The sequence below is a fragment of the Corvus hawaiiensis genome, chromosome 6 (genome assembly GCF_020740725.1).
Source record: "Corvus hawaiiensis isolate bCorHaw1 chromosome 6, bCorHaw1.pri.cur, whole genome shotgun sequence".
Classification (NCBI taxonomy): domain Eukaryota; kingdom Metazoa; phylum Chordata; class Aves; order Passeriformes; family Corvidae; genus Corvus; species Corvus hawaiiensis.
The window spans coordinates 9,727,757-9,743,101 of NC_063218.1; the positions used below are offsets into that span (position 1 = coordinate 9,727,757).

The 15,345-nt window shown below is 42.1% G+C and overlaps 1 protein-coding gene across 2 annotated transcripts in view; it reads right to left on the minus strand.

The window, feature by feature from the left end:
* The window catches only part of ASPG (asparaginase), a 44,549-nt gene extending 34,033 nt beyond the window's left edge, over window positions 1–10,516 (minus strand). The window contains exons 1-3 of one of the 2 annotated variants that reach the window (XM_048307690.1): window positions 10,290–10,516; window positions 5,360–5,489; window positions 2,618–2,729 (exon numbers count right to left, since the gene is read on the minus strand). In XM_048307690.1, the coding sequence (XP_048163647.1) occupies window positions 2,618–2,729; window positions 5,360–5,489; window positions 10,290–10,455 (408 nt within the window). In that variant the 5' untranslated portion in view covers window positions 10,456–10,516. Of the gene's footprint in view, window positions 1–2,617; window positions 2,730–5,359; window positions 5,490–10,026; window positions 10,153–10,289 lie in introns of those variants that run through there. The other variant, XM_048307691.1, reaches the window with a different exon arrangement.
* Window positions 10,517–15,345: the final 4,829 nt, after the last annotated feature.

The following is a 15,345-nucleotide window of genomic DNA, read 5'->3' on the forward strand; positions in this document are numbered from 1 at the left end:
TAGGGTACTGCACACACAATTCCTCCTAAAGTTATCCTGCTCCCAGTTTAAATACAATTAAGGGTTAATCGGACACTAAGCACTAGAGCCAGTAATTCTAATTACAGAACAGTCAAAGAGATTCTTCTATGTATACATATTAATGCAGCATTTTTAAACCAGAAGACTGCTAATTAAGAAAAGCTTAGCAATGGCTTTAAACATGAATGTTAACATATGCAAATTAGTCGTATAGTCTGATTTCTTGTTGCCGCTTTTACTGTAGGGATTACACCATTTACAGGAACAGATTAGGCAAACCAGGGCTGTCATAATATAGGGGGGAAAACAGTCCGTTTAATCCGTGTGGCAGACAAGCAAACTACCAGTGTCAGAGTGCCCTCTTCTGATGGAAAGCCATCCTTTCCATAGCAGAAACTCGGGAAGAGGCTTCTTGTTCATTAATGGGCATTCGCCTGATGGTTTTTGAGAAGGCCCTTACACTATCAGGCACATGCAATATCAAAATGAATTTTATTATAATTTTAATTTGCATAAAATTCCACACAAGAGGTGGGGGGTTTTTTTAATGCAAAGTCATGAATCACACTGCTCATCCTGTTAGAATAAAGTTATCTTCTGGCTTTTGGAAGAAAAAGGAATTGGTTCAGCTACTTTAAGAATGATGGACATAGCAAACACTGTAGGGAGAGACACTGATGTCTCTGATGTAACTTGGTAACATGGAAAGGATTACATAGAACTCTAAGCAGATATATGAAGTGCCAGCATGAGGAGGAAAAAGGAGGTTTAAACAAAATTTCTTTTTAATCACACTCCTTATGTTAACACTAAGCACACATGCTTGGCACTTCCTGATACTAAGGTCACCTCCAAACTCATCTGTAGGTTCCTACTTGTCCTTTTGCCATTTCTTCACTGATACTCATGTCTGTCTACCTGTTCCTACCTACTGGAAGCTTCAGGGGATAGCTTATCTAACAACTGAGCCAACACATCTGCCAGTGTTGCAAGGTCTTTCTGAAGGCCAACCTATAATGTGATGCAAAAACCATGCTGGAGCCATTCACCAAGGCAGCAACAAGGTAAGGAGGTTTCAAGAAGGGCCAAGATCACAGAAATAGCCAACTGTCCTCTCTGAATCAGTACACTCACAAGTGTTTTCAGCCTTATAAGCCTTATTAGATGCAAAAGAACATACTTTGGTTTAAGCTTCATACTGTGAAAGATCAGGAGATAAGTTAAGGAGATATCTCACAGAAACATCTTGGAAGGTTTTAGACTGGAAAATCATCAGCATGTTACAGCAGTGCCAGGCACATGTCCAAGATGAACACAAAGTGGCAGTGTCTGTACACAAGCTGGAGAGTTGAAAAGGTTCCTTTGTTTGCCTCTCTGCACACTTCATTTGGATTACAATACTGGACACACAGAGAACCTGCATTCTGTGTACAAGAAAAAACCACTTTTTTCTGTAATAAAAACTAATATGCCAATAAGGAAAAGGGTAAATTCTCTCCTGTTCAGCATGGGATTGCTGCCTTCTCTTGGCCCTGGGCTTTGCCCAACTGCACCTTTGCTCCATCCCAGAGACTTTCCATGTACACAGCACCTCCATCTCTTCTTTGCCTGGGCAACATGCATTTAAGAGGAGAACCAACCTCACAAGTTTGGTGGTTTCAGAATTAGAGAGCCTAAAGGTGAAAGACTGTTACCTGAATCTTCAGCATCATTCCCTGCATTATTGAACTGTTCATGAATTGCTACAGCGAGGTAGAAGGAGGGAATTTACACTATAAAGCCCACTATCATGGAGTGGAAGAGCACTATCTGCCTAACCCCACAGTTATTTATTTCTGTCAGCTGTGTATGAATTCCTGCTGTGAAGAATTTGAAGTGTTTTGCAGTTTTGCTTTTTTTAAAAGCACATAGCTAAGTTCAGGCAAGGGACAGGAGCACAGAAATGCTATATTTTTTATTCTAGAGAAGGATGTAATGAATTTATCTATATATGCAGAAATATCTAGGGCTTTAAACATTTTCCACTGTGGGAAACCTAACTCTAGTAGTAGTTTTTTCTACTGGTTGCAAAGCCAAAGCTAGTCCAGTCCATGTGTGCCCAGAGTAAGAAAGGCATAAAGACATTAAATTATTTTCTATGTCAATAGCCAACTATTAAGCTATTTGAACACTCAAATGATGTGTAACTAAGCAACCTTCAGTTAAGCTACTCACACCTAAGGATTTTATTAAACATTTTTGGACAGTGAATCCAAGCCAATATTTTAGGACACATCAACCTCCATATTACATACCTTATTCAATCATAGCTGCAATTTTTCCATTTATTTTATTGTATGGAATCATGGCATGGCTTATCCTTGGAAGAATGATGTAACTTTAAGGAGTTTACAACATTTTCAAATAAAAAAAAATTCTGCAAACTTTGCAAGCACAGGACTTGTTACTTTGCAAGTAACTAATTAAGGTACTTTACATTTAAAGAAACAAATATATATCTACAGGGCTACTGAATTGTTTTGTCTTGCTGAGCGTACTAGATATACTGCTGGTTTTGTTTAAGTGAAAAATGAATTCTTATCCCACATCACTGTACCTCAAGTTTCTTTGCAATTCTGGCCCAGTCATCTGGTGTCATGTTGGAGGAATCAAGCAGTGGCGAGAGCTCAAGGATTGTGTAAAAAATTCTCTTGTTTTGCTTGGAGACACTATGAAGAAAGAGAATTGTAAAAAAAAATTCGTAGTGTTAATATCATCTCATCACTTCTGATTTTCTCTTTAAATCAGTAGTTTTCACACTTTTCCTCTCCATCCCCCAAATCTAGGTGAAAAATATCTTGAATCTGGAAATTAAATTACAAGTTTAGAAGTTCATGGCTTGATGTGGTTTAAAGCATAAATACCTAAATTTAATTAAATAATAAATACAACTTGGGACATCGGTGGTTTCTGGGCTGTGAGTGCACATTGCTGGGTCTTGTCCAGCTTCTCATCTACCAGCATCCCCAAGTCCTTCTGGGCAGGGCTGCTCTGATCTGTTCATCCCCAGCCTGGATGGATACCAGGGATTGCCCTGACCCAGGTGCAGAACCAGCACTTGGTCTTGCAGAACCAGCACTCAGAACCAGCACGTGAGATTCCCATGGTCCCACTTATCCAGCTCATCCAGGTCCTTCTGGATGGCATCTCATCCTTCAGGTGTGTCAACACCACCATTCAGCTTGGTGTCATCTACAAATTTGCTGAGGCTGCACTCAATCCCTCCATCCATGTCATTAATGAAGATATTAAATAACATTGGTCCCAGTATAGACCCCTGAGAGATACCACTTGTCACTGATGTCCATCATGACTCTGAGCCATTGACCACTACTCTCTGGCTGTAACCATCCAACCACTTCCTCATCCACTTAACAGTCCACCCATCAAATCCATCTCTCTCCAATGGAGAGAGAAGAATGTTGTAGGGGACCACATCAAAAGTTTTACAGAAGTCCAGGTAAAGCTGTGCTAGCTGAAATCGCCTTCCTGTCCTCCATGTGCCTTAGCAGAGCTTCTAGAAGGATCTGTTTCATGACCTTCCCATGCACAGAGGGGAGGCTGACAGGTCCCATCCCTGACATCCCAGCAGGTCCCATTATCTTCCTTTCTATTCTTTTTAAAGTTGGGTACAATATTTCCCATTTTCGAGACACCTGAGACTTCTAATAAAATCTGCAGACCTGCTCCCCTCATGAAGCCTTAAGACTGTTGCATACTGCAGAGAGAGAGCATTTAAACAATGTGTTTAAACTGACATACTGTACCTAAGAAGTCAGGCTTCACATGAAAAACTGCCTTGCTGGATATCACATTTACACATGCTAAGAGTAACTTTGGAAGTCAGCTGAAAACCTGTGACAAGAAAGCTCTCCTGAGGATGTGCTGTTTAAATAAAACATGACATCCTGATACCTAAAACCAGTTGTCTTCAGCTTCTGATGCCTCTCTCTAAAAAGAGATCATGTAATTCCTCTTATATTGATGTTACATGCAGATATACAAAGTTCAGAAAATCTTCTCCCCTCAGGAACTCACAATATTTCTCAACCACCTAGTTAAAATATCATTTGGCTAGCACAAAAGACAAGACGGCAAATTGCCATAAGTAACCTCCAGAAACAGCACTCAGCAGTGCCAGAAAAACAAGACAAGATTCGTTTTTAAACCTCAGGTTTTTTGAAGTGAATGACTGTTTTAAGCTTTTCTGGTTTTCACAGAAAAGATGTGCCAGGAGAAGTATATTGAGGACTCACAGGGGTTTTGTTTTGTGTATAGTGTAGTTCTGTTTCTAATCCCTTAAGTATTCAAAAGTTATTCAAGCACAGCATCATAATAGAGCTCCATTTGTCTTAGTGTAAGCATCATATTTAACACAAACTGTATATTCATATAAATACTACTGCACCAGGAGTCCATTAGTTTTTCATTCACTCCTTTTCCTGCTATCTGCTTTTTAAGTGGTTACCTTTTAAAGCTTTATATAGAGACTTCAATACAAAGTAGAAAAACTTAACAAACCTTATATTTTCTTTGAATATCCTGGTTTTCTCTTTAAAGATTACTGAATATCCATTTTTACTTTTACAGCACACCAGCTATGGTCCCATTTATTTTTGAGCAACTATGTAAAATCATTCTTTGTGCAAAGTTAGCACATTTACAGGGGTACAGTCATTCATCACAGCTAGGGAATATTTCAAATTAGCATACTTCCCTCTAAATAAAATCTATAAGCTTATTAATCATTGCCCAACAGTTAAGAAGCAATGCAGATTAATTATAAGCCCATCACTTATTATCATAATGTTGCATAAATTTGGGAAAAACAATCAGCTTTTAGGGCTTTCAAAACCAGAAGGCCTGCAGAATCAAAGCATGAGGCATATTCACAGATGCATTAATTACATACTACTTTTTCAGATATATGCTGAAGATAATTCCCATGGAGCTGTATATACAGTTTTCTTAGTTTCTGTAGAATACTTGTATGTTTGCACAGCAGCAAATTAATATTAAAAAAAAAAAAAAAATCCATGAATGGACTGCCCAGAATGGTTACTCGTAGCCTAACTTAAAAGTTATTTCTCAGGCAGTTCTAAGGCACTTCATTGCAAATATATCCAAACACATATTTTCTATCACATCAAACATGGTGCACCTTTTTCTTTTGAACTAACAGAAGCATTTTTGCTAACCTCATTATGGATTCTTCACGTCAAATGTCTAGAGATGTAATTACCTGAAAAACAATAAGACACCTGCTAACCCTTCCTCGCCCCAAGGAAGTTGTACTTACGGGAGCACCAATGTGTTCTCTGGGAATTCATGGGAGTTGTTCAGTTTTGTTTCCCGGGCATACGCCTCATCGTGCAGCATCGGCATGGTTTTCAAGCTGTTTACTAATTTATTGGCCTCAGGGGCAAGCCCTTAAAAACAAAGAATAAAGGAAGTAAATAAAGGAGCAGGGATGGAAAGGGAGCGAGTGGCACAGTAAGGAGGGAAGTAGTCAAGCTACACAGCAGTTTGCCCATCCTTCCGAATTAAACAGTCTATTGCCAGTTTAAAACCATGAAAATATTCATGCAGTTATTCTTTTGACTTGATATAAATAAATCCTTTATTTAAGAGAAATAATGTTTCAAATCTCCACATCAAACATTTATGCCTTTACCCATTTTTCATTGTTGCTTGCCTGCAAATACTGATCAGAAGCAGGGACAGGGAGCCAAGTTTTGCAACTGTAGCAGAAACCTACCATTCTCTTTCACATTTGCCATAGATACTATTACTACTGAGCAGCAGAAGACTTCAAAATCACTCAGCATCATTTTGTACTATCAAGTTGTGATGTATACTAGGTACTTTCCACTAGCAGGTTTAGGACTGAACATCTGAACTGACAAAAGCTAAAAAGGTGCATAAACCACTGAATAGAAAAAGTTAAAAGCGTGGATGCTTCTCAAACTCTGCTCTCCCTCTCCCTGCCCGTGATGGGGTCTGTCTGTGGCAGGGACCCTAAAACAGGTCCAAACCTGTTTGGAGGTTTAAACTACCCTAAGAACACATTTAGTGTTTGGTGGACCTGCAGGTGTCCTGGTTGCAACCAGGTATTCCATACAGAATCTGCATGCCATTCTCTGTTAGCCAGAAAGGCACCTAATGTTTTGATGTTACAGTCCTCAGCATCACAGAACTGAGTTCACCTGTGAACCTAAGCTGCAACTCATCTCCCAATTCCCTGTTTCAGGAACGACAGCGACAGCTCTGCCATCCAGAATCAGAAACTACCCTGTTTTTCTGAAGTCTGACTTCTTGAGATAATTTTCTTTCAAGGACCTTCCAAGGTACTTCCTTCTAGACTTCAAGATTCTACTGTCAAGTTCAGTTTAATATCACTGTTTCATATCATCTGTTCACAAGGAAAATAAACTATTAAACCTCATTATTTTACTTCTGTTAGTTCAAGTTATTTCTAATTTGAGGCCAGGGAATTCTCTCCTACTTCCTAGTTCTGTTTATTTAAACATTATTCTCATCCAAGTTAGCATCTAATTATTTTTGGTTCACCTTCAAACAGCAAGGTTTTTTTAAAAATGCTCAAAACACAGAGAATATTTTCAATAGTACTTCTATCTTTTTCCATTTACTTTCCGAGCTCACGGAAAAATCCTTAAGAACTCCTTAATCTCCCTCCTGGCTTGCCTTAAATGAAGAAGAAGGCCTCTTCATAGCCAACTTCCTCACAGGACAGCAACAGCATTTTAGTGGATTTGTTTGGATTACTGCCAGAATACTTAGTTTTACAAAATATACTTAAAACACTTTCAAGCCTTGGATGTTTCATTCATTCAGCTACAATCCCTGCTTTTCCTGTTGAGGATGTTCCTAGCTTAGTCACAAATGGCCACTTCTGCTGCACTCGGGCATTGAGTCATTTTGGCTCAGAAATGCAGCCCAGTTTCAAGTGCTTCCTGGGTGTTTCCTGATTATTCTTCTGTTTGCCCAGTGTTCATCTTGCTCTGAATATCGACAATGGATTAGACTGTTTATTTTTTGTATCTGCCACAGGAACTGGGGAGCTGATGTAAGTTAATATTCTTTAATCCCTTCTCTATAAACGGCAGTTCCTCATCTCTTAATCACAAATCTGTCAGGATTTTTCTCTAATTGCTTGCAGTGAATGTAAACCTTTTTTTCAAGGCATTCTGCAGATGTATCCAAGATGACCCACTTACAACCTATGCAGCCCCCCACATGCATCCACATCTAGCAGTGATTTCTGCTTTACAGCTTCAAGAAGCAAACACAGGGGAACTCAAGTGCAACAGTTTTAAGAACACTTCTGCTTTATTATGCATGGAAAACAGCTTTTGTGAGCCAAGCTTGTTGACCAAGTATTTGAAGCAACTTCACCCCTGCAGAGAAGAGGCAGACTGTGTGACTTGTCCAAATAGCTCTCATCAACTTCTGTCCTTACCCTTGTTAGCTGGCCAGCCCTGGCATCACAGAGCGGGTGGACAAAGGCAGAACAGCAAACAGGCACCTGTGACCGAGGAGAACAATCATAGTTCTGTCTCACCTACAGTCCGTGACTCTGCTTTTCACTCTGGTGCTATAGATAATACAGTTATAGCTACCTGCCAAACAAGGTATCCTACAATCTGTGCTGCCGCAGAGAACCAGGAACAAAAATATTAATTTCAGCAGCTACAGTACTTGGAGCTTTCAGAAGTGAGGCACATAGATTTCAAAAGGAAAAAGGTTTGAACCACAGCAGCCAGTCCTTTGACAATCTAGTATGTCTAAAAAAGACACATAAATAACTAAGTCACCTAAGCAGACTATTCCAAGATAAGCAATATTTCTAGGGGTATTTAGCTTAGCTCTACTTGGATTTGTTGAGGATTTTTTTCCTTTTTACAGGTAAAAGCTAGGAAAGAGACCTAGCCCACATGCCCAAGGAAAAGATCTTCCTGAAGGCACCAGCACAAACTTGATGGAAAGATCACTATCACAGTAACCTCACTTTGCAGTGCAGTAAGGTTCTCTTTCTGAAATGAGCTACTGCTAAGCCAAAATAAACTGATGTAGGAGGAAATAAGTAGGAGTAAGAAACTTTAAAAACGCACTGAAGTGGCTTGACAACAAAAACATGTATACTGAGAGAGTCTGCACCTGAATCTGGTTGTCATCCAACTCACACAAATTGAAATAGACTATTCAGCCTCTGAAAATGACTCCTGCACAGATAACATGTAGGTGTGCAGAAATTCCAACAGGTCCAAGACGTGCTGGAGGTGCCAGATGAGCTACTTCTGCTCACTGTGCTTGAAGTAAAACACTTGTAGTTCTAGGAAGGGCTGAAAACAGGCACTTTCCATCCACTGATTAATAGAAGAAATGAGCAGCTATTGTATCTTCCCTTGAAGCATGCTGCCTTTCCCATGCCCTTTCTGCCTGAACACTAAGGACTGCCAAATATTCTGAAAGAGGTACTCTGGCTGCTCTGCAGCTAGATGTGGGTATGAAAAGCAGGTCAAAACCCTCACCAGGATGCAGCAAGTCAGCATCATTAGATCATAGCTGTTAGATTGTTTGCACATGCTTTAATGACTGACATGTGTTAAGCAAAAGAAAAAAAAATACAAGATGAGAAGAGGTTATAAAGTTCATTCATAAAAGAATGAGATACGTCATTATAATTTATTTACTTAAAAGAGGTATTTAGAAAGCTGAGGCAACAAAAGTAGGAAATTGTTTTAGTATAAACAATGCAAACTGAGAAAGGCAAGTCACCACATGTCATTGAAAGATGGACTTTTTTTTTTTTTTTACATCTTTGACAGATTAAAAACAAAGATGACAGCCATAAAAAACAAAGAACACCTTACAGCATCTTTACTACAATAATAAGGATCAGCCAATCACCATCTTCTGAGACGAAACGACATGTATTTTAAAAAAATCAAGTCTAGGCAGCTCCAAGGTGAAGCCCCAAGTGTTTTAATCCTACAAATGAAAGCAGAGACAGTATTTCCAGCAGGGGTGTGAAACTCTAATAGGGATCACAAGTACCCATGCTTCTGAATCAAGACAGACATAAGCTGTGGAAGCCCTGGCATGCTCCACTGCCGTCCAAGTAAACGAGGAAAGAAACTAAATGGATACTGATCAAAACTGGACTGTTTCCCTCTCACTCCCACTCTTATGTTACCCTGTTTCCCTTTAACCCAACACAGCCCTACAGCAAGTCAGACCTGACTGAAATCCGTTCTTTTCCCTGGACACATTAATGGGTTGATGTTTCTGGTATCTCTTTGGATCTGTGCCTGTTGAATGATGATCAAGGGGTGCTTAGGTACCACTCCAACCAGCTGCTGGACTGGGGGCCTGTGGAGGTGTCAGGTGAGTTTGGGCACCCTTCTGCTGACATTTAGGGGCATCTAAAAATACACAGCATATACCTGTAGGTACCTAAGAAGCCTTCAGATAAAATGCAGGCATTATACCAACACATCCCAGTGTTCAGTTTTGGATGTAAACGTTTTCCAGCTGCTGGGAGAGAGCTCAGCATATCTAGCCTTTTCATCAAAGTCTCCCCCTCTCTTGGTTAAGTAAGACAGAACTCTTCAGTGATTTCATGAAGGAAGGCACAGGCTAGTGGGAGAGCAGCAGAAACCTGTCCCAAGGCAGGTGAACACGGTCACTGCATCTGATCTCGCTCACCCTGACACCTGGCAGCTGCCACACTTGCATCCGCTGCGCCTGCCAGGTCACCACTGGAAAATCCTTGTCACGGCCAACAGCTCCAGCGGCCCACGCTCTTCCCGGCAGGAATGCCAGGCACACGCTCTCTGGGTGGCCGGTGACAGTGGCTCATTTAGAGCTAAAAAGAGCCTGCATGACTAGTGCGACTACATTAGTTTCATTTTCAGCGCGCGAGGTAGGGCAGAAAGGACTCACGCTGCAGGAAACACGTTGTCCTCTGCCAAAAGCCGCTGCTGCTCGCTGTGACGCTCACAAGGATGCCCATCAGCTGAGCTACCGAGTGACCCAGCTGACGGGAACCGGGGATTAAGAGGGAGCCTCTCACACCAGCGATGCCGCACCGCAGACCGCGCCGGGTCCCCGCGGTCGCGCCGTGCCAAGGCAGCCCCGGCCCCATGGTCACGGCCAGCCCCGCTCCCCGCAGCCACCCCGGCACCCCCCCGCGGCCGGCCCCTCACCCTTGACGTCCTGCACCATGCCGATGGTGCCGCCCGTGTTGATGACCAGCACCCGCGCCTCGGCTTTAGCGGAGGGGGCCGGGGAGCAGCCGGGGCGCTCCTGGGGCCGGGCCCTGCCCAGGGCTCTGAGCAGAGAGCGCGGCTGTCCCGCCGCCGCCGCCTCCATCCCGCGCCGCACGATCCGCTACCTCCCGGCCGTGCGGAGAACGGGCGCTCTAGGGGCGGGAGGGAGGTGCTGGGGCCGCCCCTTCCCGCTGCCCTGGGGGCGGGGAGAGCCGCCGTGCCCGCCCGCGGGGAGCGGCCGTGAGGGGCAGCGGGGCCGCGGCGGGGCAGCCCCGGCACCGCCCCCTGCACTTTGCTCCGCGGGGCAGCGCCAGCGCGGGGAGACGTCAAAGCCCTTCATGCTTGAAGGAGAAGCCAAGAGCAGCGGCGCGTTGTGGACCCGGGGAGGAGAGGGGAGACACAGGGCTCAGGGTCAGCCCGGCGACAGCACCTGCTTCGTCCTCGTTTTCCTTCATGAGGAAGAAGGTGGGAACTGCCCCTGCTTACCTGGCCTCAGAGGTGACTCCTGTATATCCAGCGTCTCCCAAAACAGGAGGCGTGGCATGGGCAGCACCCCTGCCCCTCCATTCCAGCTTCCTAATCTGCACCCTCGACTTCAATCTAGATTCTCTCACAAGAAGGGAAATCTTCAACCTCAGGCTGCACATCCAGCCCTGTGCCAAAGGAGGACAAGCCAAGTACCACAGTGCCTGATGTGTGTACAGCTGTAACACGGAACACAAGGGTTGGGCAGGAAAGATCTCCTGAGCAAAGATGAGGGTTGGGGTTTTTTGCAGCCTGCAAACCCACAATCTATTCAGACTGATCTCTTACTTAATCAGTCCTCTCCTGTAGTTTGGCAATATTACCATAGATGATAGAATGACTGTGGTGGAAGGGACCTTAAAGATCACCTATCGCTTCAATGGCTCTGCCCTGGGCAGAGATGACCATCAGATCATGTTGGTCAGCTCACAAACTCCATTGTTTGAGCTCTTCCATCCCTTGAAGGACATTCACCCTCAAAGATAGATGCCAGATCTAACATGGCATTGTGAAAGGTAACTCCTGTTTCTCAACAGTCTTGCCAAAAGTGCTCAGGGTGAAACAGGCAGAGATGCACAGGTGTGTGTGGGATGATACCATCTCTATCCATATTGCTGAGACCTCTGAAAACGAAATAAGAGAAAAGAGGAGGGGGAAGCTTACTACACCAACCTCAGAAGCTCTGAATATTTGTCTGTTTTATCCTGATGATCATCTCTGCTGTCATTTGCCATATCTGCAAAAAGCTGGCTATCACCAGGAGCTGAATATCATGATACTGAAATTGACTATAGGTGTAACTGAGCTCCAGTTCATACATTCACCTGTCTGTTACCAACAATGTGCCAGGTATTTCTCAGATCTTCCTCTGTCTCCCTGTAACAGTCATCCTAAGCTTTGAGATGTACAAGGCTGTCTTCAACTCAAATACTTCAAAATAGAAACATTAAACTTCAGAACTAAACACAAATTTAGGGTTTCACATTTAGGTAGGAACAGCAGATACATCTGGGTTAGCAATTTTGCAGGTAAAGGAAGTGAGGAGGCACAATAAAAAAAGGTAACGTTACAGGTATTTTACAGAAAAAGATAGAAATGTGTACTTGAAGAGATTGTGGGAAGGGGGGAAGATTAAGTTCTCATATAAAACAAACTGTATTAAACCCTGTATTGTCGAGTTCAGCTACTGGTTTTACTTCTAAGTATTGTGTTTGAAAAGTATATGGTAGTTTCTGTTGAGGATTGGGCGGGAGATCCAGTGTGAGGAGGCTGAAGTTGTTTTCAAGGAAATCTGATAAATCTTTAGGTCTGTTGTCATGAGATTTGTTACTGCTGGCCAACTATAAAGCAAAATCAGCAAAGCAACTGGCTAAAACCCAATGAGCAGTTACTGGGAACAGTAACTGCTGAGAAGCACAATCCACATGAGCTGAGAAGTAGCTGCTGCACAAATACCTTGAGGCTAAACTTAAGTGTCACTTAAGTGCCTGATTTACTCAGTACGTCAAAGGAAGAACACGCTTCCTGTAGGAAAGTGGTAGGGATTTTTTTGGCTCCCAGTCATATGAACTGAATTTGTACCCTGCACTGCACCTTCTAAATGAACTGTAACTCAATTTCAAAGTACAAATAGGGGTTGTGGGATAGTCCAAGCAATTTCTTTTACTTCCAATTTCTACGACTTAGTACTCTAACAAATAAATTTTATATTCTCCCCCTAAGTTGTCAATCTCTCTCTTAGCGGCCCAAAACGTGGCACAGAATTCCAGATGTGGTCTCACAAGTGCTAAGTAGAGTGCAGTAATCATTCCCCTGTGTCTGCTGGCTGTAGCTGTCCTGCTAGTGCAGCCTAGCCTTCGCTTTCATCGCTGCAAGGGCCCTTTGCTGCCTCATACATGACTTGTCCGTAGGACCCCCAAGCCCTTTTTGCACAGCTGCTACTTAGATTTTTTTTATCTATACTGTAGGCTATTGAACAAAACCCAGCAGTGTCGGAAGGCAGAAAAAAACTGTGTAGTAACTCCAGCTGCTGGAGTACACTGTGTGTATTGACAGGTCCACAACAAAATTTTTTAAATAAACAAATATTTTGTGTCTGCTGCAGGGAAACACTTTTTTCAAAAGAAAGAAAAAATTGCATCTAATTCTTGTTATGTATCAAAAAAACAATTCCACTTCCTTCATATATTTCTAGCACAGATCTCGAAGCATCTTTAATCGTGTACTCTTTTCCCTGTGCTACTCAAGAGTAAAAAATGTAATCAAGATCACATGAAAAGAATGTGATGAAGAGTTTCAAACTCTATAGAAAGGTCATTTTAGATTCTGTGGGACTCTCTCCAGAAAGAACAAAACAGAAGTTCCATTTGAGCAGGATTACTAGAGTTGGTCAGAAATCCAACACTTTCTTTCACAGAATAATCATCTTTTGAAAATGTTTCTGGAAAAAAAAAAAAAAAAAAAAAAAAAAATTGTAAGGTTATTTTCCTTGTTCTATGCACTTTACAAGGTGCTTTTTTTTCTGGTTTACACTCAAAATTTATTTATGCAAACTCCCAAGATCTAATGTGTGTAAAAGATTTAATGCATCTTGTAAAAGGAAAAATAAACAAAACAACCCTACATTTTTCTTTTTTAGAAGTTAGCTGGATTGCATTCCACAGTGGGGTAGCACCACATCTGCCTTTGGCCTGAGCTGTTGCTCCATACTTGACTAGCTTTAAATGTCCTTTACAAAATGTAATGAGTTCTATCATCTTAGTCTTGACATTTCAGCTTTCCCACCTATAACACACTTTATCAATTAAGGAAAAGCAGGACCAGAACACCAGCTAAGGTCTTAGGAGTCAGAATAGGTCAGGATAAGGATAATATGAAGACAGACCTTTCTACTTTGTCAGCTTCGAAATGGTAACTAAAAGTAATTAATATATCTTGGCTGCTCACAGGCTTAGATAAATTAAATGGGTGGTGTCAGTCAAATATTATCAAAGAGACATAGTTACTCTTCACAACACTTAAAAGTATGATTTCATAGATATTGATGGACAGATTAAGAAGTAATTGCTGTGATGGCAGAAACTGCTTGCAACTAGTGAGTGCCATTGTATTCCTTCTAACATATGGGATGCTATTAGATACAGAACATTAAATAACCACTTTCTGCTATTGAATGCCACTTTGCTTCTCAGCCATGTCTAGAAAATCTCTTTTAAGACATCTCTTATTTCTTGTGAATTCTGTTGATGGCTTCTCTAGAAATTGTACCACTTTATTCTCTGCCCTCCACACTTCTGTTTGAGCAATGAATCCCTCCTAGATATCTGTGCAACTTACTTAAGATCATTTCTCTAATCCAGGGATGTCATTCAGAGTTCTGTGTCCCAACATCTGAACAATGCAGAATGCTGTTATAAAAAAAAAAAAAAAAAAAGGGGGGGGGGGGGGGGGGGGAAGACTTTACCAAGAAGCTGGAACAGAGAGGCTTGTCCAAAAGCATGTACAGACAAGGATTAAGCCACCTCTTACCTGAGAGATGTGTGCCTTTAATGAGAGAAATTGGATTTTTAAAAATGAGAAGGGCTGATGTCTCCAGAAGCTAAGAGCATGTCAAGGACTGGCGTGACTTAATGGTCCAACAGATCTCAAGCCATGCTTCTGAATTTATTTCATGTAAATTTGTGGGGGGTTTGTCCATAATGCAGAAGGGAACTCTGGTCCCACACCTGTGATGTGTGTTTCAGACTGTCAATGCATTCTCTTATTTAAGGTATTCCAGTTCACCCAATACTATCAGAAAAACCTTTTCTGCTCTTAAAATTCTGATGTATTTAACTGATATTCATGAAGGCAATGGACTCTCCAAATCTGCTGGTTGAGCTTAGGCCTACTTTAAACAATTCAGAGTGTCATTGTCTAGAACAGCGGAAGAAGAAAGCAGCAAGCCAGAAGAAAACATGTTCCCTCTTTTCTTCTGCCTGCTGCAGGTAGAATAATTCTGCTTTAAGCAAGAGAAATCATGCATGCATATTAAGATGGGAGAGAATCTCATCTGCCTGGGAGGGGTTTTGGGAGCTGGAATAGTTTTGCTTGTGCAGTAGATAGATGGTGGCAGAAGGTAACGTCTGAACACAGAGGAGTGTTGAAGACACAGAAAATGATGAAAAATAAAGCAAGCAGCACAAAAGTATCACTTTGTTCCTGAGCTAGTGCTTGAAACAGGTGAAGGGCAGAGGAAGATCAGGATTGGGCAGAGACTGACCACGTAGCAAAGCTTCAAGGTTCTTCTTAGGGCCTTCTGCATCTTTAAGAGCCACCCATGAAGCACATTGGATGAGGCTGAAAGAGGAGCTGGGGAACAGAAATGAATGTGCTGTGGGTCTCAGGAGAGAAAGACTGTTCCAAGGCAGCTGGTGCCTGGAGTGACCAGACTCCTTCCAAAATTCAGCCTCCATCTTTCCTTCTTTTC